The 22,686-nt window shown below is 44.5% G+C and overlaps 1 protein-coding gene across 5 annotated transcripts in view; it reads left to right on the top strand.

The window, feature by feature from the left end:
- ZFP64 (ZFP64 zinc finger protein) overlaps positions 1–22,686 on the top strand; it is a 103,817-nt gene that overhangs the window by 16,853 nt on the left and 64,278 nt on the right. For 3 of the 5 annotated variants that reach the window (XM_017888182.1, XM_017888181.1, XM_017888180.1), the window contains exons 3-5: positions 14,450–14,611; positions 15,720–15,782; positions 20,135–20,386. In XM_017888182.1, coding sequence (XP_017743671.1) covers positions 14,450–14,611; positions 15,720–15,782; positions 20,135–20,386 — 477 coding nt within the window. The remainder of the gene's footprint in view (positions 1–14,449; positions 14,612–15,719; positions 15,783–20,134; positions 20,387–22,686) is intronic. The other 2 variants (XM_017888183.1, XM_017888184.1) reach the window with 1 other exon arrangement.

Below are 22,686 nucleotides of genomic sequence, written 5' to 3'. Positions count from 1 at the left end.
CTAGCAGCCATTATCAGCTGGGTCTTGGTATTGCTAGGAACTGGGCTGGCCCACAGGTAGGCCATGCTGTTCTACTGTTGAACATACACAGTTGTTCACAGTTTCACAAAATACCAACATCAGACCAGACCACTCTGATCGTGGTGGGCAAGACGAAAATAAAACCACATCTGTCATCGTGTGTGAGCCCAGACAAAATGGGAACACTGTCCAAGCCACACAATACCAAACGTCCTCCTCCCCTCTGTCAATCTGAGTGACAGTTACTTCTTTGCCTGTTAAAATTTGAGTCTTGCTCTATCTAGCCTTCTTTCCCTCTTGATAATATTTATTAAAATAACAAATCATAGAATTAGCTCCACTTGCTGGTGCCTCTGATGCGGGTTTTCTTGAACCTCCTCCAAAAGCATCTAACATGAGCCCCAACCTAAAATAAAATAAGTTCTTTCTAACACCTTCTGAGGTTTCCCTTATTGCAATGAGTAATAAACTTATTCAGCAACAGGGGTGTCTCTAGTGGTCTTTGGCCAAAGGACAATGACACAGGGAAGGCCCTGCCCACCTAATTGATTTTGAAAGCCTTAAAAAATAATCTGAAGGTTCAGTTTGGCCTGTGAGCCCCAAATTAGTGGCTCAATTTCTAGGTTACTAGACTGTAAATCTCCCTGCATGCAGAGACCTAATCAGTCTTATTTTCCCACAACCCAACACCAGGTCTGGCACATCATAGGCACTCAATAAAATAGCTATTGAATGAGGGCGGAAAAGGGTGGCTGTGAGGATTAAATGTGTTCATGTGTCTGAAGCACATGGTGTGGATGGCATGTGCCCCATCAATGAGGACTTGGTGATGGTGGCTTTTATTAATGTAGCGACTAATAAACAGGTGGTGAAAGGATGGTGAGATCTGCAGTTTTCATGCTCCTGATGAAGACATACTGGAGACTGAACAGTTTAAAAAGAAAGAGGCTTATTGGACTCACAGTTCCACATGGCTGGGGAGGTCTCACAGTCAGGGCAGAAGGTGAAAGACACGTCTTGAATAGCAGCAGACAAGAGATAAGAGCTTGTGCACGGACACCCCCCTTTTTAAAACCATCAGCTCTCATAAGACTCATTCACTATCACAAGAACAGTGCAGGAAGACCCGCCCCCAAACTTCAGTCACTTCCCACTGGGTTCCTCCCATGACACGTGGGAATTGTAGGAGTTAAATTCAAGATGAGATTTGGGTAGGACACAGCCAAACTGTGTCAGTGGCTTTAGGGCTGTTGTGTGGCAAATGATGGAACTCAGATAATGGAGATGCTTGCCATTGGAGAATTCCAAGCCCCTCGGGGAGGGGAAGAGGTTTTAGCTGTAAGACACTGAAGTCCAGCTGTTTGTGACAAGTGCCGTGTTAAAGGTGCGAAGAATTCACAGAGTCTGTTGGTTCCAACTGGGAAAGTCAGGGAAAAGAATTGTGAATGAAAGCAAATGTATAACCGGCTTTGAAAGACCCATTGGCTTTTGGGAGAAAGATGGTGGGAAAGGGGGCATTTCCTAATGGTGGTTTGGAGGGGGTGGGGGAAGCTCGGGGCAAGGTTGGAAAACAGTGGCTAGAGATGGCACAGGGGAACGTGGTGGGGGTTGTGCTTCAGCTCTGGCCTTTATTCTGAAGGAGCTGGCGATCCATAAAGTTCGTGAGCACATGAGTGATTTAGCAAGACAAACTATGTAGTGATTGCCAGGATCGGAAATAATAATAGCAAATTCTTATACCATGCTTATTCTATGCCATGCACTTTTCTAAGTACTCTATATGAAGTAGTTTTTCATAACCAAAAGTTAGCTAGTAATAATTATTATCCCCATTTTACCAATGATGAAACCGAGGCACAGAGGGGTTAAATAACTTGGCCAGATGACAGAAACAGACAGTGGCAGAACTGGGTCTCAAACCTAGGCTGTCTGGTTGCAGAACCTGTGCTCTTAATCAGTACTGCCACTTAGTAAATTCCTCATTGCAACGTTTCTCAAACTTGCTTGTGCATAAAAATCATCTGAGCTTTGGTGACAAATGCAGATATCCAGACCCTTCCTGGGGATAATATATTAGGGGGTCTGAGCAGGGTCCTGGGAATCTCAACCAGCCAGGGAGTGGTTGGGTTGGGTCAGATGCTTTCGGTTCCTTTTTTTTTTTTTGAGACGGAGGCTCGCTCTGTCGCCCAGGCTGGAGTGCAGTGGTGCGATCTTGGCTCACTGCAACCTCTGCCTCCCAGGTTCAAGCAATTCTCCTGCCTCTGCTTCCTGAGTAGCTGGGATTACAGGTGCCCACTGCCACGCCCACGAATTTTTGTATTTTTTAGTAGAGATGGGGTTTCAACATGTTGGTCAGGCTGGCCTCGAACTCCTGACCTCGTGATCTGCCTGCCTTGGCCTCCCAAAGTGTTGGGATTACAGGCATGAGCCATCATGCCCGGCCTCTGTTGCTCTTAACAACAGCAAACTAAAAGTGCACAGAACAGTTAAGACACGTATTATCTCTCATAGCCAGAACAGGCAAGGTCAGTTCGGCAGCTCAAAGGTGCGGAGTTCTTTGTATCTTCCCCCTGTTCTCTGTGGTGGGCTTTTATCCTTTGCCCTCCCGCCCTCCCCATGGCCACATAGTGGCGGCTAATGCCTTGGGCATCAGATCTCTCAGGCACACCCACAAACAGGGAAAGGAGCAACTTGTCTGTATCAGGGAGGAAATGCTCCCTGATAAACTCCCAAAATCCAGATCCTGCTGGCCAAAATTGGGACACATGGCTTTGCCCAGTTGCACTGTAGTGGAGGCAGCTAGGCTGCCAAGGGACAAAGAGAAGGGTCCTACCAGTGGAACCCACTCCCAAGCCTCTTCTGCAGGCCACGTTCCTACCACTGCCCCGTTAAAGAGACTAGAGTGGCAATTCTCAAATGCTGCTGTGCAAAACATAACCAGGAAAATGTGTTTAAAATACAGCTATAAAGATATCTAAGCTTTACCCCAAATCTCTGCATCAGAATCTGTGATGCATGATCAAGTTTGAGAACCACTCAACCAGAAGGGGTTAAAGGGATGGAAACCCACGGGCACTAGAGTCTAGTTCACAGTAGCTGCTCAACAGATCTCAGGAATGAATGAACGGCCCACTGTGGGAGGGAGCGTAGGGTGGGATGTGGGAGGAAGCTCTGTTCCACTTACGGTTTTTTTCCTATTTGGTGAAGTCCCAGTGTAGGGCAAGTTAATTTTCTGTTACATAGGACTGTTCATTTGCTTAGAACAGACCCCCTACTTTGACTATAATTCAAGCCAGAGGGGAGACTTTGTTTAGAAGGATATAGGCATAAGGGAGAATTACAGGCAGGCACGCAGCTGGATCTCAAAGAGATTGAACCAGAAGCTAGAAATATTTTAGGGTTTTCTAGACTGTACAGCTCAAAGGGCTTGTTGGAAATGCTGGGAAGGCAGAATCTCAGCCCCATCCAGAACTGCTGATCAGAATCCGCCTTTTAGAGAGACTGTGGCTGGAGAAGCACTGCTGCCCCCGTGACTATTCCCAAAGTTTATGTCTTCTATGTTCAGAAGGAAAGTCCACACCAAACCTGAGCGTCTTAGTCCCAGTTTGGGTTTTTTTAAGAGATTGGGCGGTGGGGGAAGGTCTCACTCTCTCGCCCAGGTTGGACTCGAACTCTTGGGCTCAAGCGATGCTCCCATCTCAGCCTGGGTCATAGTCTTAACGGCAGCCGCCAATACGCCCGGCTGCAGGATTCAATTTCAGAGCAAGAGAGTCGATTGGCCCAATTGCTGTTGGATGTCTTCCACTGCACCAATCAGCGATGGCAGAGCAGGGGCGTGGTCAGGATTTCCACCAGGGCTCACCCCTGGGGAGGAGTGTTTGGGCCGGTCTAATGCCCACTGTGGACGGTAAAGGCGCTTTGGGAACAGCGTAAGTGAAAAGGGTGAATTTTCTCTCAGAAAGTGAATCCTTTTGGGGACGGGGATGGGAAGGGAGGGGGACGGAGTCTCGCTCTGTCACCCAGGCTGGAGCGTAGTGGTGCGATCGCGGCTCACTGCAACCTCTGCCTCCCGGGTTCAAGAGATTCTCCTGCCTCAGCTTCCCAAGTAGCTGGGATAACAGGTGTGTGCCAGCACACCCAGGTCATTTTTGTGTTTTTTGTAGAGACGGGGTTTCGCCATGTTGACCAGCCTGGTCTTGAATTCCCGGGCTCAAGCGATCCTTCGTCCTCGGCCTCCCTAAGTGCTGGGATTCCAGGCGTGCGCCACCGCGCCCAGCAGGATATTATCATATATTCAGGTCTCTTGATTTTTGTGTGTGTGTGTTGTTTTTTGCAGTGTTGTTCATGCTTAGGATTCTCATTTAGGGTTCTTGATCTCCAGGCAAGTATCCCAAATGTAAACTAAGAATTCACTATCTGGTGGCTCACGCCTGTAATTCCACCACTTTGGGAGCCCTAGGCTCTCAGATCCCTTGAGGTCAGGAGTTTGAGACCAGCCTGGCCAACATGGTGAATCCCTGTCTCTACCAAAATACAAAAATTAGCCCGGCATGGTGGCCGGCGCCTGGAATCCCAGGCAAGCGGGAGGCACATGCCACTGCCCTCCAGCCTGGGAGATAGAGCCAGACTCTTTCTCCAAAACAAAACAAAACAAAACAAGACAGTATCCTTAATCTGTAAAAAGCATTTACAAATCAGGAAAAAAATAAAAATTCCAATAGAAAAAAAACAAGCTAATAGAATAAACAGGAAGTTCACCAAATAAGGCATGTCATTGGAAGAATAAATGTTGAAAGGGAGTTTAATCTCACTAATTACATATAAAGGAAATGCAAATTAAACTCAAGTGATCTCATTTTGTCCTGTCAAGTCTCTCTGTGACAGCCAAGGTTAAGGGGAAAATGCAAATTATTTCAGTTTTCTGAAAGGATGTTATATAATCACCAAGTAATAAAACATTCATACCATTTTAACCCAACTCTTCAATTTCAAGGAATGTACCCAAAGAAACGAGGGATAAATTTAAACTTCTGGACAGGTTTTACTCATAAAAGTCAATTCCTAGTTATCTCCTCCACGTCCAAGAAAGGGAAATGGTTAATTAAACTATTCAGCAACCAAAATGATGAAATATTATGTGGCCATTAGAGGTTGTATTTTCGATGAATGACAACATGATGTTTTAACATGGCAAAAGTGTTTAATTAAAAAAAAAATGATTTAAGCCATGATCCTAGTTTTATACTTTAAAGATACATTTTATACTTTTAAAATGTATTTACTTTTTTATTTTTTTTGAGACGGAGTCTCGCTCTGTTGCCCAGGCTGGAAAGCAATGATGTGATCTTGGCTCGCTGTAACCTCCGCCTCCCGGGTTCAAGCAATTCTCCTGCCTCAGCCTCCCGAGTAGCTGGGATTACAGGTACCCGCCACCACACCCAGCTAATTTTTGTATCTTTACAAAACACAGACGAGGTTTTGCCATGTTGGCCAGGCTGGTCTCGAACTCCTGACCTTAGGTGATCTGCCTGCCTCAGCCTCCCAAAGTGCTGGGATTACAGGCGTAAGCCACCACGCCCAGCCTTAAAATATATTTTCTATATAAAAAAGAGGTTAGCCTTTTAGCTGATCATTAATTCAACAAATGTTCTTTGAGCTCCTCCGCTTCACCTGGTTCTGTGGTAGGTGCAGGGGGGACAGTAATGGAAAGAAACAAGGGTCTGTCCTCACTTAACTCCTCCAACCAAATAGAAGAGAGAATAGTCATTAAATAATTTCTCAAGTAAGTATTTAATCACAGTAGCGATAGGAGCTTTGTATAAAAAGTAAGGATGTAGGCTGGGCACCAGTGGCTCACATCTGTAATCCCAGCACTTTGGGAGGTCGAGGCAGGCAGACTACTTGAGGTCAGGAGTTCAAGACGATCCTGGCCAACATGGTGAAACCCCCATCTCTTCTTAAAATACAAAAATTAGCCGGGCCTGGTGGCACGCACCTTTAGTCCCAGCTATTTGGGAGGCTGAGGCAGGAGAATCACTTGAATCTGGGTGGCGAAGGTTGCTGTGAGCCAAGACTACACCACTGCATTCAGCCTAGGCAACAGAGCCAGACTCCATCTCAAAAAAAAAGCAAGGATGTGTATTGCCATGTTTTGACAGCATTGGGAAGTTTTTTGTTTTGTTTTTCTAGAGACAGCCTTGCTCTGTCACCCAGGCTGGAGTGCACTGGTGCCATCCTAGCTCACTGCAGCCTAGAACTCCTGAGCTTAAGCCATCCTTCCACCTCAGCCCCACAATTAGCTGGGATACAGGCACACACCATCACACCTAGCTATTTTTTGTATGTTTTTGTGGAGACAGCATCTCCCTTTGTTGCTCAGGCTGATCTCAAACTCCTGGTCTCAAGTGATCATCCTGCCTCAGCCTCCCAAATTGCTGGGATTATAGGAATGAGCCTGGACAACAACAAAAAAAACTTAGCCTAGTTTTTTCTTCTCTGCACTTTTCTATGTAGAGAAGAAAATCGTAAAATTCATGTTAACTTTTATTTTGCAAAATTAACATTGTAATTTAAAAGAGAAAAGGATTTGTTAAATGGAATTTTTAAGTTGAAGAAGGGAAGGAGGAAGCAAATTAGATAGGGAGATATCAAAGCTGTCTTGAGATGTCTGAAAGGCAATTTGGTAGGAAAGGAGCTACAGTTGGTTCATGTGAGCCCTAAGGCACCACAGAGACAAACTTCAGAGAAATCGATTTGGATTATCTATGAAATTCATATAATAGTCATACATTTTAAGCAACATCATGATCAAACAACTCAGTATGTCCCTGCTACAAACCAGAACTAAATACAATAAGCAATTCTCAGATGCACACCTGAACACACAGGAAAGAAGGGAAATCCCCTGGAGCCAGAAAACAAAACCAAAAGCAGCAGCAGGTGTATGAGGCTGTGAGCTTCTTGTGGTATCGGGGACAGGGTCTGATCTCACTAAACAGGAGACTTGATTTTAATGGCCATACCAGGGTAGGGGCTGAAGCCCTGAGCTCTTGCAAAAAGTTAGACATAAGACCCCTACATAAAGAGGTGGCCCTTGCTGCATTCTCGGTGAAAAGAGGGACTAGAGAATATTCTTGGGGGGTGGGCAAGTCACACCTCTACTGGAAGCACTTCCCCCCAAGGTTATGAGTCATCCCGCCTCAGCAGATGTGGGGCATTTCACTTTCTTCTAGGGTGCTCTGAGATTCCCCAAGGCCCATGTCACTCATTATGCCAAACCTGAATAAAGACAAATAATAACCTATTGTGCATGGTTACCATAATGTCCACTGAGAACTCTCAAGAACTTGCAGTGTGCCCGGCTTGCAGTACGCCTTATCCTTCCCTTGAATCTTTACTAGAACAACAAGATCTAAGCTCTGAGATCACTGCAATATCCCCATTTTACCAACAAAAGAACTGAAGAGCAGAGAAGTGACTTGGTCAAGGCTCTACAGCTATTGAGTGGAGACAGAGGTTGGTCCAGGGTCAATCTGACTGTGCACACACACACACAGAGACACACACACACAGAGACACACACACACACACACACACCCCTGTCAATGAGTGGCGGCTCCAGCATCAAATCACATGCACATACCCAAGTTTGTCCAAGTTCAGTCTGACCACACACACACACACAGACTCACCTGGGGATGAGTAGATACTCTGGCATCAAATTGCATACAAACACCCAGTTGGTCAGGCGCGGTGGCTCACGCCTGTAATCCCAACACTTTGGGAGGCCGAGGCAGGCGGATCACTTGAGGTCAGGAGTGTGAGACCAGCCTGGCCAACACGGTGAAACTCCATCTCTACTAAAGATACAAAAACTAACTGGGCATGGTGGCAGGCACCATGACTGGGACTGAGTAGTTCCAGCTACTCAGGAGGTTGAGGCAAGAGAATCACTTGAACCCAGGAGGCAGAGGTTGCAGTGAGCCGAGATCATGCCATTGCACTCTAGCCTGTGTGACAGAGCAAGACTCCATCTCAAAAAAAAAAAAAAGAAAAAAGAAATTGGGGAGGCCGAGCAGATGGATCACCTGAGGTCAGAAATTTGAGACCAGCCTGGCCAACATGATGAAACTCTGTCTCTACTAAAAATACAAAAATTAGCCAGGTATGGTGGTACGTGCCTGTAATCCCAGCCACTAGGGAGGCTGAAGCAGGAGAATCACTTGAACCCGGGAGAGGGAGGTTACAGTGAGTCGAGATGGTGCCATTTTACTCCAGCCTGGGCAACAGAGCAAGACTCCATCTCAAAAAAAAAATAAAATAAAACACCCAAATTGGTCCAAGGTCAGTCTGACCATGCATGCTCACACACGCACAGAGACAGACAGACAGACACACACACACACAAACACACACACACACACCCCGGGGATGAGTGGCTATTGCACCATCAGATCACATGCGGACAACCAAAGGGAATGAGGAAGGCCTCTGGTCGCCAGCAGTCCCTCAGTGATTACCATAAGCCTTTCCCTGGGGTGTCTCTGCAGGTCCTGCTGTTCACAGCAGATTCTAGAAAGGCCATGTGTGTGTGAAGGGATGCCCTTGATAAATCCAGCCAGGAGGCGCCAGCAAGCTGACTATCTGGATGAGAGTCTTCAGCACCCGATGCCCCTTTGTTGCTATTGAATTCTGGACACCTGCAACAGAATACTATTAATATAGTAATTATATGCTTCCATGTTTTATATTCATATGTTACCTTCTCACTGAGGCCTTCCTGGACCTACTTAAAACTGCATGCCCGCTGGATGCGGTGGCTCACGCCTGTAATCTCAGCACTTTGGGAGGCCGAGGCGGGGCGGATCACGAGGTCAGGAGATTGAGACCATCCTGGCTAACATGGTGAAACCCTGTCTCTACTAAAAATACAAAAAAATTAGCCGGGCGTGGTGGCGGGCGCCTGTAGTCCCAGCTACTTGGGAGGCTGAGGCAGGAGAATGGCGTCAACCCGAGGGGGCGGAACTTGCAGTGAGCGGACATCATGACACTGGACAAAGCAATACTCTGTCTCAAAAAACAAAAAACAAGCAAACAAAAAAAGTACATGCCCACCAGCATTTTCTGGTTCCTTTCCCCGCTTTCTTTTTCTTTTCTCTCTCTTTTTTTTTTTTTTTTGAGACGGAGTCTCGCTCTGTCGCCCAGACTGAGTGCAGTGGCCGGATCTCAGCTCACTGCAAGCTCCGCCTCCAGGGTTTACGCCATTCTCCTGCCTCAGTCTCCCGAGTAGCTGGGACTACAGGCGCCCGCCACCTCGCCCGGCTAGTTTTTTGTATTTTTTAGTAGAGACGAGGTTTCACTGTGTTAGCCAGGATGGTCCCGATCTCCTGACCTCGTGATCCGCCCGTCTCAGCCTCCCAAAGTCCTGCTTTATTTTTCTCCATAATATTTACACCACCTGATTTACACACTATGTATTTAAATACTTATTGCCTGCACCACTCCTAACTAGAATGTCAGCTCCATGAGAGCAAGGATTTTTGTCTCTTTGGGTCAGGGCTCTGTTTCTAGTGCTTAAAACAGTTCCTGGCACACAGTCAGTACAGTACCTCATAAACATTTGCTGAATAAATTAGTGAATAAAGTCATCAGTAACAGCAACTTTACATGCCTGGTTTCTGATCATCATAACGTCCTAGGAGACAGGAATGGAAATTGTCCCCATTCTCCAGGTAAAGAAACTGAGGATCAAGGAGGTAAGACCTCACAGCCTAAGCTCTGGAGCAAACCCTTTCTGGTCTATAGCCATCTACTTTGGGATGACTCAGGTTACATGGGATTAGCCCTGCCCCCAAAATAATCCCTGCACCTGGGTTCCTGAATCCCTTTGCTGTTTTTTGTTTGTTTGTTTATTTTTGGTTTTTTTGTTTGTTTGTTTGAGACTGTCTGCCTCTGTCACCCAGACTGGAGTGTAGTGGCATGATCTCAGCTCACTGCAACCTCTGTCTCCCAAGTCCAAGCGATTCTCCTGCCTCAGCCTCCTGAGTAGCTGGGACTACAGGTGCACACCAGCACGCCCGGCTAATTTTTGTGTTTTTAGTAGAGACAGGGTCTCACCAGGTTGGCCAGGCTGGTCTCAAACTCCTGATCTCAAATGAGCCGTCTGCCTCAGCCTCCCAAAGTGCTGGGATTACAGGCGTGAGCCACCGCACCCGGCTCTTTGCTGTGTTTAACCTACCCACTCATGATGCTTCCTGCTTCCTCTCCAAGACACCAAAGCACAGGCAACAAAAGTGAAAATAGACAAATGGGACTACATTAAATTTTTGTTTTGTTTTGTTTTGTTTTTGAGATGGAATTTTGCTCTTGTTGCCCAGGCTGGAGTGCAGTCACGTGATCTGGGCTCACTGCAACCTCCACCTCCCAGGTTCAAGTGATTCTCCTGCCTCAGCCTCCCAGGTAGCTGGTATTACAGGCATGTGCCACCACGCCTGGCTAATTTTGTATTTTTAGTAGAGATGGGGTTTCTCCATGTTAGTCAGGCTGGTCTCGAACTCCCTACATCACGTGATCCACCTGCCTTGGGCTCCCAAAGTGCCAGGATTGCAGGTATGAGCCACTGTACCCAGCTGGGAGTACATTAAATCTTAAAACTTGTGTACATCAAAGGAAACAGCGGAAATGAAAATACAGCCTATGGAATGAGAAAATATTTGCAAATTATACATCTGAGAAGGAGTTGATATACAAAATACTACTGCATTTCCCTCTGCTGGGACTTGCCCAGGCTTATGGTAGAGGACAGTTAAGAGATGGAGCCCAGCCAATCCCTGGGGAGAGCAGAAAGTGGCAGGAGGGTGAAGGGCCTACCACCTACCTTTCAAGAGAGTGCTGAGGAGCCTGTGAGCTGACTTGTAGGGAGGGCCTGGCCATCCATACTCATCCCACAGTGAACACCTTCCAGCACAGGGGGTCACTTGTACAGGAAGTTGTAGAGCAGAAGGTTGGGAGGCCATGGGAGTATGACCATGACCCAGCACCCTGGTTTTAGCACCAAAAGTTCTTGAGAAACCCCAGTCCAAGGCAAACAGGGATGGTTGATCATCCTAGCTCATGAGCATTTCAGTTGAGAGTTTGATACACAAGTGCCAGAATCTGGTTCTATTGAACTGTAATATATCCCCTTTGACATTTATTGAGATTCAACCATGGCCACATCCTGTGCTACTGAATTCTCGTGTTAAACTTTGCAACATCCTTATGAAGCGGGCATGGTGATTATCCCCATTTATAGTGAGAAAACAAGTTCAATGAAGTTATATGACTGGCCTGAGGTCACATCCACAGTGAATGGTCAAACCTGAACTTATATCAGTTTGAAGATGCATTTTAACATATCTGAAACAGCGATGCATTTTAGAATCAGTGAGATTTCTGTCAACCAACAGGCAGTCCAAAAACATTACTTTGCTGTGCATATGAACAAACCTGATTTCAGTGGGTCACATTTTTCTCACCTCAGCTGCGTTGTGTGCAATTTTGGAACTATATGTCTTGAGTTTAATTGCTGTTTAAAATGTCTTCCAAGATGTTGCATAATGAAGCAAGTTGAAGATGAAAAGTAATTGCTTACCCAGAAATGCCTGAAAACAGTAACAGGGGTAAATTTGATATTAATGAAGCAAATCTGCATTGTTGGAGGAGTGACGGCAATTGCACGTTCTTGCAAAGCAACAACCGAGAAAGGGGGAATTCCTCATATAGACAGAGCTGGGTTAAGTTCTACTGCCAAGATAGATGGAAAAGGATGGTCTCTGCTAGTGGTTCTTAAATTTGAGTGTGTATCAGGATCACCTGGAGGGCTTGTTAGAGCACAGATTGTTGGATGCACCCCCAGAGTGTCTGATTCAGTAGGTCTGAGATGGGGCCCAAAAAATTTGCCTTGGTAACAAGTTCCCAGGCAGCTCCAATGCTGCTGGCTAGGGACCATGCTTTGAGGACCCAAGCAGAGCAAGAGAAACCAGGGGAAATAGCCAGATCCCACAGAGTAAATGAAAACATTTCAACAAGAGGCAGGTGCAACTGATTCATGCATCAGAGATACTTGGCATGAAGACAGGAAACATCAGTTTGTCGGAATCTTTCAGCTGACTTTAAACCGAAGCCCTTGACTTCCCTACACATACTTCCATTGAGAAAAATGGAAACCTATGGCTTTACTCAAATACCAAATGCTGACAGCACCAAGGTATCATTTGACATGTATCAGAGTGATATGGTCACTACTGAAGGTGCCAAAGAGATGGACATCAGGAACCTGAGTTTCCTGCCAAATGTCCAAAGAAGTCAAGAAAAGCCCATTTGATAAATATAAAATAAAATACCTCAAAAAAGAAAGCGGTGTCATCATGTGTTTAATTGGCAGCCTTTTCATCGTATATGAAATTATGATGCATTTTACAATCTAAAATATCCTAGATTCAAAGAAATATAGTGTTTGTTTTAAGAGCAAACATAACTAGCACCTGGAGCCTGTGGCATGGATATTAGTGCTTTGGACAAAGCTAAAATAAATAGTGATGTTAGGCCTGTGCCTAACATCATCTGTAAATAAATGTCAAAAATGTCAAAGGTGGTGTCTGAGTGACTGAAGTTTGGGAAACAGAATATTACAGTGGCTTTCAAAATCATCACTAAGGCCTATTAGCCTGAAAGTTTCACTCATTGAACAAGCATCCATTGGTCATATTTACTCCATATTTGAAGACAAATCTTCATGTGACAAATTACATTCTAAGAAAGATAGAACCAAAAAGAGAAAGAGGAGGGAAGGGAGGAAGGAAGGAAGGGGAGGGGAAAGGAGGGGAGGGGAGGAGAGGGAGAGAAGGAGAGAAGGAAAGAAGGAAGGGAGGGGAAGAGAAGGAGGGAGGGAGGGAGGGAGGGAGGGAGGAAGGAAAGGGAAAGAAAGGAGGGAAGAAGGGAAGGGAGGGAAGGGAGGAAAGAAACATGCTTAAGTCCCAGACTATAAATGTAGTTAGCAAAGTAGTCACAGAATTTTTTATAACGAAAATATTTGAGACTGCCTATCTTGTCTTTTAAAATTTATTTATTTATTTTTTGAGATGGAGTTTCGCTCTTGTCACCCAGGCTGGAGTGCAATGCCACAATCTCGGCTCACTGCAACCTTCACCTCCCACGTTCAAGCAGTTCTCTTGCCTCAGCCTCCAGAGTAGCTAGGATTTCAGGCACCTGCCACCACGCCTGGCTAATTTTTGTATTTTTAGTAGAGACGGGGTTTCACCATGTTGACCAGGCTAGTCTTAAACTCCTGACCTCAGGTGATCCACCCGCCTCGGCCCCCCAAATAATGGGATTACAGGTGTGAACCACCACACCTGGCCTACAATTATATTTTATATTAAGTCTGTGTTTTGCTATTTTTTTTTTCTTTTTGCATCAGAACCTCAGTAAGAGTACAAGGAAATTTTTTGAGGGGGAAAATGCTGAGGAGAATGTCAATTAGACTAGTTTTGCCCCAAATCCCTTCTATCAGTTCCCTTTTGGTGTTTTATTAGGATTTTGTCCTATAGCTTATGAAAGCACCTAAGGCATTTGGCTGCAGCTAACAGAAAACTTACCTGGCATAAATTATAGAGACATAAATTATAGGGACATTTCTTGTTCATTTGTTCATTTAAGAAGTCTAGGGCAGGCATGGTGGCTAACACTGTAGGAGGCCAAGACAAGTAGATCGTTTGAGCTCAGGAGTTTGAGACCAGCCTGCACAGCATGTCAAGACCCCAGTCTCTACAAAAAATACAAAAATTAGCCGGACATGGCGGTGCATGCCTGTAGTCCCAGCTACTCGTGAGGCTGAGGTGGGAGAATTGCTCAAGCCTAGGAGGCCGAGGCTGCAGTGTGCTGTGATTGCGCCACTGCGCCCCAGCCTAGGTGACAAAGTGGGACCCTATCTCAGGAAAAAAAAAAAAAGAAAAAGAAAAACGTATAGATTTGGGTGGTTTCGGAGTTCTGATTCAGCATCTGATTTTCATGTTTACCCTTAGGGTTATAGAATGGCTGCCACAGATCCGGGCATTGCATCATCATTGCAGCACGTACAAAGATAGGAAGTACGGCAGCCAGGGCAACAAGATGAGTTTTTCTCAACTGCGTCGTTTTCCATCTGCCCTGCCTACCCTTTCCCCCCATGCTATTTTAAATCAGGGAGGAAAATCTTTTACAGAAGCCTCCCAGCAAATGCTATCTAGTGTCTCATTAGCTAGAACTGGGTCACATGATCACTCTGAAGCCACAAAGGAGGCTGGGAAAGCAAACTAGTATGTGCATTCGCTCTGCAAAGGAAAGCAGGCAGAGGGCATAGCTAGAGGGCATTTATATTAAGAAAATTAATAATCACCATATCTTTTAGTTTCAGCTCCAGAATTTGTTTTTGAACATGGCTATCAAACTTATCTGCCCACGGAAAGTAATGAAAACCAAACAGCCACTGTCATCTCTCTCCCTGCCAAGTCACGCACCAAAAAGCCCACAACGCCACCTGCTCAGAAAAGGCTTAACTGTTGCTATCCAGGTAAAGGCAGCGTTATGTTCTACTTGTGTAGAAGGTGTGACATTTAACCAGGCTCCAGGGTTTTTCCTCATGAGTTCCTGACAAGTGCTCATGGAAGTGCCCCAAACTACCTGGCATAAAAATCAGGGCCCTCTGGAATTTGCATCAGCACATACAACCTGTCTCCCACTGTGGTCATTCTGCACCTGGGTTCTAAGACTTTTCTAGCCATAGGCCTTTGAAGTGGAACTCGTGAAAATTTCAGGTTGCTGTAAATTTTTTTCCTATGCTATAGCTTAGGAAGATATCCAGTAAAAATTTTCTTTCCTTACCTTGGTTTTAATGTACTTGGAAATAATATCGGACATACAGAAAGTTTGCAAAAATTGTACCAAAAAAATCCCTGTGTGCCCTTCATCTAGATTCCCCAGATGTTACCATTTTATTATATTTGCTTTGTCATTCTTTGTATATATACAAATATATATACAAGTGTAGTTTTCCCCAAACCATTTGAAAGTTGCTGACAATGCGATGCCCTTTTGTTCCTAAATACTTCAGTGTGTATTTCCTAAAAACCAGAATATTCTTTTAAATAACCACAGGACAAGCATCAAGATCAGAAAACTAACATTTTTAGGTCCTATTATCTAACCTACTGACCTGAGTCAGATTTCATCATCAAGTGTCCCACTGATGTCCTTTCTACCATTATCAAGAGAATGACATTTTTCCCCTCAGGATCCAGTTTCCAACCAATGATTACTGATTGCATTTAGATTTTATGGCTTTCATTTCCTCTAATCAGGAACAGTTAAGCATTTATCTTTCATAAGCTTGACATTTTTGAAAAGTATAGGCCAGTGATTTTGTCAAAAGGGCCTCAGTTTGGGTTTATTTGATGTTTCCTTATGATTAGATTTAGGTTACGCAGTTTTGGCAGGAACCACAAAATGACATTGTGTCTTTCCTGGTCATCACATACGAAGGCATGTGAGATCTCTTTTTCCCCGTACTGTGGTGTTAACTCTTGTCACTTGGGTAAGGACGTTTCTGCCAGTTTTCTCCCCGCTAAAAGTTACTAAGTTTCCCTTTATGATTAATCTTTCCTTTTTTCGTTTTTTTTTAGGTTGCCAATTCAAGACTGCTTATGGCATGAAGGACATGGAGCGGCATTTAAAAATTCACACGGGTAAATAGCATTTCTTTAGCACATATGCCCTCAACACCTGCTCTGTGCTAGGAGCTGGGGACCCACATAGGTCAGATGAATGATACCACTCCAAACGTCACTGGCTGTTACGGGAATACAAGTCCAGATTTCAAAAAATAAGGTGCCATTTGTACACATGATTTTGGCAGAAAAGTCTTTAACATAATAAAATCCAGCTCTGGAGAGGATGTGAGCAAACTTAGCTAAGTGGGAATATGAACTGCTACAGCCATTTTGAAAATGATTCTGCCAAAATTAATTAAAATTTGAATGCACATATTCTCATTTTGAGGAGATGATCCTACAAGTGCATGTGTGTGTGTAATGATTAGTAAAGAGAGGAACAATGGGAGAGAAAAGAAACTGTCTCTTTTTTTGTCTTTTTCTTTTATTTTTTGAGACAGGGTCTCACTCTGTCACCCAGGCTGGAGTGCAGTGGCACTTGACCTGCCCACCTCAGCCTCCAGAATAGCTGGGACTACAGGCAGGCGTCACCACACCTGGCTAATGTTTTGTGTTTTTTATAGAGAGGGGGGTCTCACCATGTTGCCCAGGCTGATCTTAAATGTCTGGACTCAAGCGATCCATCCACGTCGGCCTCCCAAAGTGCTAGGATTATAGGTGTGAGCCACTGCACCTGGCCAAAACTTTCCTTTTATGTATCTTTATGTTGTATCACTGAATACAGTGAGTGTGTGTTATTTTTGTAATTTAGAAAGGAGAATTTAATAAATACTTGTTTTAAAACAAGAGGAAAAGATCAATGCATGGGAAAAGAAAAAAGTGATGATTTCCGGTGATTTTATTTTCTTTAATATATTATTTTATGTTTCCCAGACTTTCTGCATGGAAAAGGAATTGCCTTTAGACTCTTTTTTAACAAAGTGTTAGATGCTCATATTCAAATGATACAGATTTAAATTTAAAAGTATAAATGTGTATAAGATGCAGTGACTTTTGGCTTTGGCTTCACTGATTGCCCAAAGCCTGCTATTTAGCTTCAGCCTTTGGAAGATGAGTAGCCAAGAGTTATTTCTTATATTCCTTGGCCATGACCAATAAGTGCCTTATTGCACTGGGGTCACCATCATATCTAATCAGCCTCACAGTGTCATGCCATCTGGATTTGTTCTAATGATCCAAATACTAAGTTTCAAGTATTGATTGGCAAGCATTCTAGTGTAATAAGCAATGAAACTCTCCATGTGGGTTTCATCTGTTGAGGTTTCATCCATCAAGCCATAGCATATTTGTTATTGAAAGAATAAAGTACTATAATTTTTGTTTTGTTTTGTTTTTTGTTTTTTGTTTTTTTTGAGACGGAGTTTCACTCTTGTTGCCCAGGCTGGAGTCCAGTGGCGTGATCTTGGCTCACCGCAACCTCCGCCTCCCAGGTTCAAGCAATTCTCCTGCCTCAGCCTCCCAAGTAGCTGGGATTACAGGCATACACCAACACACCCGGCTAATTTTTGTATTTTTAGTAGAGATGATGTTTCTCCATGTTGGTCAGGCTGGTCTCAAACTCCCGACCTCAGGTGATCCACCTGCCTCGGCCTCCCAAAGTGCTGGGATTACAGGCGTGGGCTACCACATCCGGCTGAGTACTATAATTATTAATGATGATAGGGAAAGCGTTGTGAAAGTACAAGTGAGGGCCACAACTTTGTCTATTTCTGCAAATCCACAGAAAACATCTTCTACACAGTTAGCCCACCTGGTGTTTGTAGGATAGTTTCTGCATAACTGAAGTGTCTCTGTCTACATTTTCAAGTTTAAGTGTATCCTCACCTTAGTTACCTTCAGAGAGTGAGGGCATGCTTAATTACCCCTGGGGTTGGGGTTTGGGGGAGCAACAGCAACAGGGCTCTTTACCAGCTGAGTTGGCCAAAAACCATTGAGCTCTGCCAACATCCAGCATCTGCCCAGTGTTGCAAATACACAGTGTAGTGACCACAGGAACTACTGAGCCACTGACAATGCTGGTAAATTGTTGTTACTGGGCTTTTTAATTTGATGACTAAAATTTTGTTTGTTTTTGTGTTTCTTTTTTTCTTTTCTTTTTTTTTTGAGACAGAGTCTTGCTCTGTCACCCAGGCTAGAGTGCAGTGGTGCGATCTCAGTTCACTGCAAGCTCCACCTCCCAGGTTCACGCCATTCTCCTGCCTCATCCTCCCAAGTAGCTGGGACAACAGGCGGCTGCCACCATGCCCAGCTAATTTTTTGTATTTTTAGTAGAGATGGGGTTTCACCATGTTAGCCAGGATGGTCTCGATCTCCTGACCTCATGATCCGCCCGCCTCGGCCTCCCAAAGTGCTGGGATTATAGGCGTGAGCTACTGTGCCTGGCCTACTAAAGTGTTTAATAATAAAAATGCTTTTTTTTTTTCCTTTTGAGATGGAGTCTCACTCTGTCACCCAGGCTGTAGTGCAGTGGCACAATCTCGGCACACTGCAACCTCCGCCTTCTGGGTTCAAGTGATTCTTCTGCTTCAGCCTCTCGAGTAGCTGGGATTACAGGTACCCGCCACGATGCCCAGCTAATTTTTGTATTTTTAGTTCAGACGGGGTTTCACCATGTTGGCCAGGCTGGTCTCGAACTCCTGACCTCAAGTGATCTGCCTGCCTCGGCCTCCCAAAGTGCTGGAATTACAGGCGACAGCCACCATGCCCAGTCAAAATGCTGATCTTTAATAAACTTTTAGATGTATTCTTAAATCCCAAATATTTATTTTATGATGACTGATCAGCTTTGGCTGACTATTTTAGCACTTGGCTAGTTACGATTTGGTCAGGATAATATTTGATATATAATGTAAAAAAAAGAAAATCCTAACTCACAGCCACCTCCTTCCATGACCAAAAGTCAGCTGTCCTAATAGACCTCTATGTCTCATTCTGAAATATTTGCATGCCTAGACCAGGTCTAAAAACACACACATTTAATTTTTTCCATGTCTTATAAAGTTAATACAATACACGCTATCAGTGCAACTTGTTTTTTTTCATTTACTTTTGCACATCATTTCACATCAGTATGTCATATCGACTTACTCTTTTTCATGGCCAAGTAAGGAATGGATTCAATAATTTATGCATATCCATACAGTGAAATACTTCAGCCTTAACAACCATGTTGTGGATATGTAATGATATGAAACAAGTGATAGAAATTACTGTAAGTGCAAGAAAGTAGTCAATAGCAAGGCCGTGCAGTATTTGCCAAAACACACACACACACACACACACACACACACAAGATGGTCCTGGGTTCTAATCCCAGCTGTTGCAAGGATTAAATATAGTAATTCAAAGGCTCAGTGCCATTCGAAAAGTGTTTAAATTGATGTTAGCCAGGAGTTTTTATGTACCCAAAACATACACACACACAGATTGGAAAAATATACACCAAAAAGTTAGCAGTTATTCACAGATGTCAAGTTGACATGTGCATTAGTGAGGTTCAGATTAAACTGCTGTAAGAATGAAACTGAGACACCAGCTCTAACAAGCAAGATAGGGGTTTGTATCTGTCCCATGTAACTGTCCGGAGGTGAGCAGGCAGGTCAGGACAGGTGGCAGGTGGGCAGCTCTGTCCTAGGGACCATCCAGGCACTTAAGTTCCTCCCACCTCATTCTGTTACATGACTCCACCATCTGCAGGTATGCCACCCTCACCCGCTCACTCACCTGCCCTCACCCGCTCACTCGCCTGTCCTCACCCACTCACTCACCTGCCCGCACCTGCTGCCTTACCCCCATGCCATGGCTAGAAGCAGGAAAAGAGAAAATGTAAAAGGCAAGCAGTTTCCTCTTGTGAAAGAGACACACTTTACTTTCTCTGCCATTGCTTTGATAAAAACTTAGTCACAGATCACACCTAGCTGCAGGCGAGGCTGAGAAGTGTAGTCTTTCGCTGGTCAGCCATGAACTCTGCTGAAACTTAGGTGTTCTAAATGTTAAGGTGCATCTCTGTTGTGAAAAGGAAAAAAGAGAGGGTGAATATAAGAGAAAATTAACACAACTGTTATTATTTTACTTACCTATGCTTTAAAATTTTATTTTAATTGCCTTCTATTTTTAATTTATAAAAAATTTATAAGAAATTCATATTCATCATTTTAAAAATTCAAGTAATATCAATAAGGAAAATGGAAGAAAATTCCCCTCTCCCAAGATGTTAGCTCTTTGCCAATCATCCACCCAGTGTTTCAGGGTTTTCTGGATATTCTTTGGTGGTTGTATATGACTTTTTTCGTAAGGCAGTGGGAAATAAGCCTTTTCCTTTTTTAATCTTGTTTCCTGCTGCCATCTGTGTGTGTGTGTGTTTGAAGGAGACAAACCTCATAAGTGTGAAGTCTGTGGCAAGTGCTTTAGCCGGAAGGACAAGCTGAAAACTCACATGCGGTGCCACACGGGCGTGAAGCCCTACAAGTGTAAGACGTGTGACTACGCCGCTGCCGACAGCAGCAGCCTCAACAAGCACCTGCGGATCCACTCGGACGAGCGGCCCTTCAAATGCCAGATCTGCCCCTACGCCAGCCGCAACTCCAGCCAGCTCACCGTCCACCTGCGATCCCACACGGGTGAGTCCCGCCTGTTATTTGCTCTCTACACTTCCTATGGCATAAATCATAATCACCTTAAAGCATTCAGCCACGATGGAAGAAATCGAGTTGGAACCTTTGCTCATCCCGTTGTTTGCAGTTTTGTTTTGTTGTTGTTGTTGTTGTTGTTTTGTCTCACTCTGTTGCCCTGACTGGAGCGCAGTGGCGCTATCTCAGCTCACTGCAACCTCCACCTCCCAGGCTCAAGCAATTCTTGTGCCTCAGCCTCCCAAGAACCTGGGATTACAGGTGTGTTGCACCACACCCAGCTCATTTTTTAAATTTTTAGCAGAGATGGGATTTTGCCATATTGGTCAGGCTGGTCTTGAACTCCTGACCTCAAGTGGTCTGCCCACCACAACCTCCCAAAGTGCTGGGATTACAGGCATGTTGTACCGTGCCCGGCTAACTTTTTCTATTTTTAGTAGAGATGGGGTTTTGCCATATTGGTCAGGCTAGTCTTAAACTCCTGATCTCAAGTGTCTGCCCACCTCAGCCTCCCAAAGTGCTGGGATTACAGGCGTGAGCCACTGTGCTTGGCCCATTTGCAGTTTTGCTTTTCAGCTGCCTTGAAGAGCCTTTCTCAGTAAAATAGGAGAAAACCGTGAAGTTTATAGCTTTATACATATGTATATCTCTTTATGTAACTTTATAACTTATTCACTTGTAAAGTATGTAATTGAGGAGGCACACAAAATAAAATACAGTCATAAGCCATGTATCTTTGATAAATTCTGCATAATGATGAGGCATTCCAGTCATTTTTGAAGCACACTCTAGTTCAGCATGGAGCAGCTTGACCAAAAAACATTCAGCAAAATTAGCAGAGTAGGTAACTCAACAAATTACATACTTCTTTCTTTTGGTGTATCAGTTAGATAATGATTCAATAATGCTGTGATAACAACCATGAAATCTCAGTGTTGTATAATAAACATTTGTTGCTAACATACTTTAGGTCAGCAGGAAGTTGACTGGACAACTCTGTTGATCTTGGCTTGGCTTAACCACATGTGTGGGGAAGGCTGGGTGCCTTCCAGATTTGCCTGGGGATCTGCTGGCTGTGGGCTGGCTGGCTGTCCACTGGCCTTGGCTGAGGCAATCTGGCTGTGTTCTGTGCATCTCTCATCGTCCTCCTGGGACCATGGACTAACCGAGGCTTGTCCTTCTCATGAGGATGGCAGAGGTGCAAGCAAGGAATCCCCAGTGTAAGCCCATTTCAAGTCTTTGCTTCTATAAGCTGTTAAGCATCACATTGGCTAAGGCAAGTCACATGTTTCATCCTGGTGTCAAGGGTGGGACTGAGCTCACCTACAGTGAGAGGTCATCACAGTGTTACGTGGCAAAGGTCAGGGATGCAGGGAAGGTGAAGAATTGGGACCTTTTTTTTTTTTTTGAGATGGAGTCTCACTCTGTCACCCAGGCTGGAGTGCAGTGGCGCGATCTCAGCTCACTGCAACTTCCACCTCCTGGGTTCAAGTGATTCTCCTGTCTCAGCCTCCTGAGTAGCTGGGATTATGGGCGAATGCTGCCATGCCTGGCTAATCTTTTGTATTTTAGTAGAGATGGAGTTCCACCATGTTGCCCAGGCTGGTCTCAAACTCCTGAGCTCAGGCAATCTGCCCGCCTCAACCTCCCAAAGTGCTAGGATTACAGGCGTGAGCCACCTCGCCGGGCTGAATTGGGATCATTTTTGCAAACAACCACAGTCCACCTTTATCCTCACCATCATTCACATCTCTCTGACAAGCAAAATGCATTCACACTTTCCCAAGAACCCCACAAGTCTCATACAGTCATAGGATCAGCCTTAAAGACCACAGTTGTGCTATCTCCCTTGGGTCTGGATATGGTTTATCTTCATCTAGAGATGGTTGAAATAAAAAACAAGTTGTCTGTCCTGATACACCCAATGTACAATGGTAAAACAAAAACCCAAAATAATTACCATAATTCTACCATTTGAAAGTAGTATAAGACACATGCACATGTATATTTATTGCAGCAGTATTCACAATAGCAAAGGCTTGGAACCAACCCAAATGCCCATCAATGATAGACTGGATAAAGAAAATATGACACATAAACACTATGGAATACTATGCAGCCATAAAAAAGGTTGAGTTCATGTCCTTTGCAGGGACATGGATGAAGCTGGAAACCATCATTCTTAGCAAACTAACACAGGAACAGAAAACCAAACACTACATGTTCTCACTCATAAGTGGGAGTTGAACAATGAGAACACACGGACACAGGGAGGGAAACATCTCACCCCA

This window comes from Rhinopithecus bieti, unplaced genomic scaffold, assembly GCF_001698545.2.
Source record: "Rhinopithecus bieti isolate Rb0 unplaced genomic scaffold, ASM169854v2 scaffold_15834, whole genome shotgun sequence".
NCBI lineage: Eukaryota > Metazoa > Chordata > Mammalia > Primates > Cercopithecidae > Rhinopithecus > Rhinopithecus bieti.
Note: the sequence above shows the minus strand (reverse complement) of the source record. Positions and strands in the feature narration are given on the sequence as shown.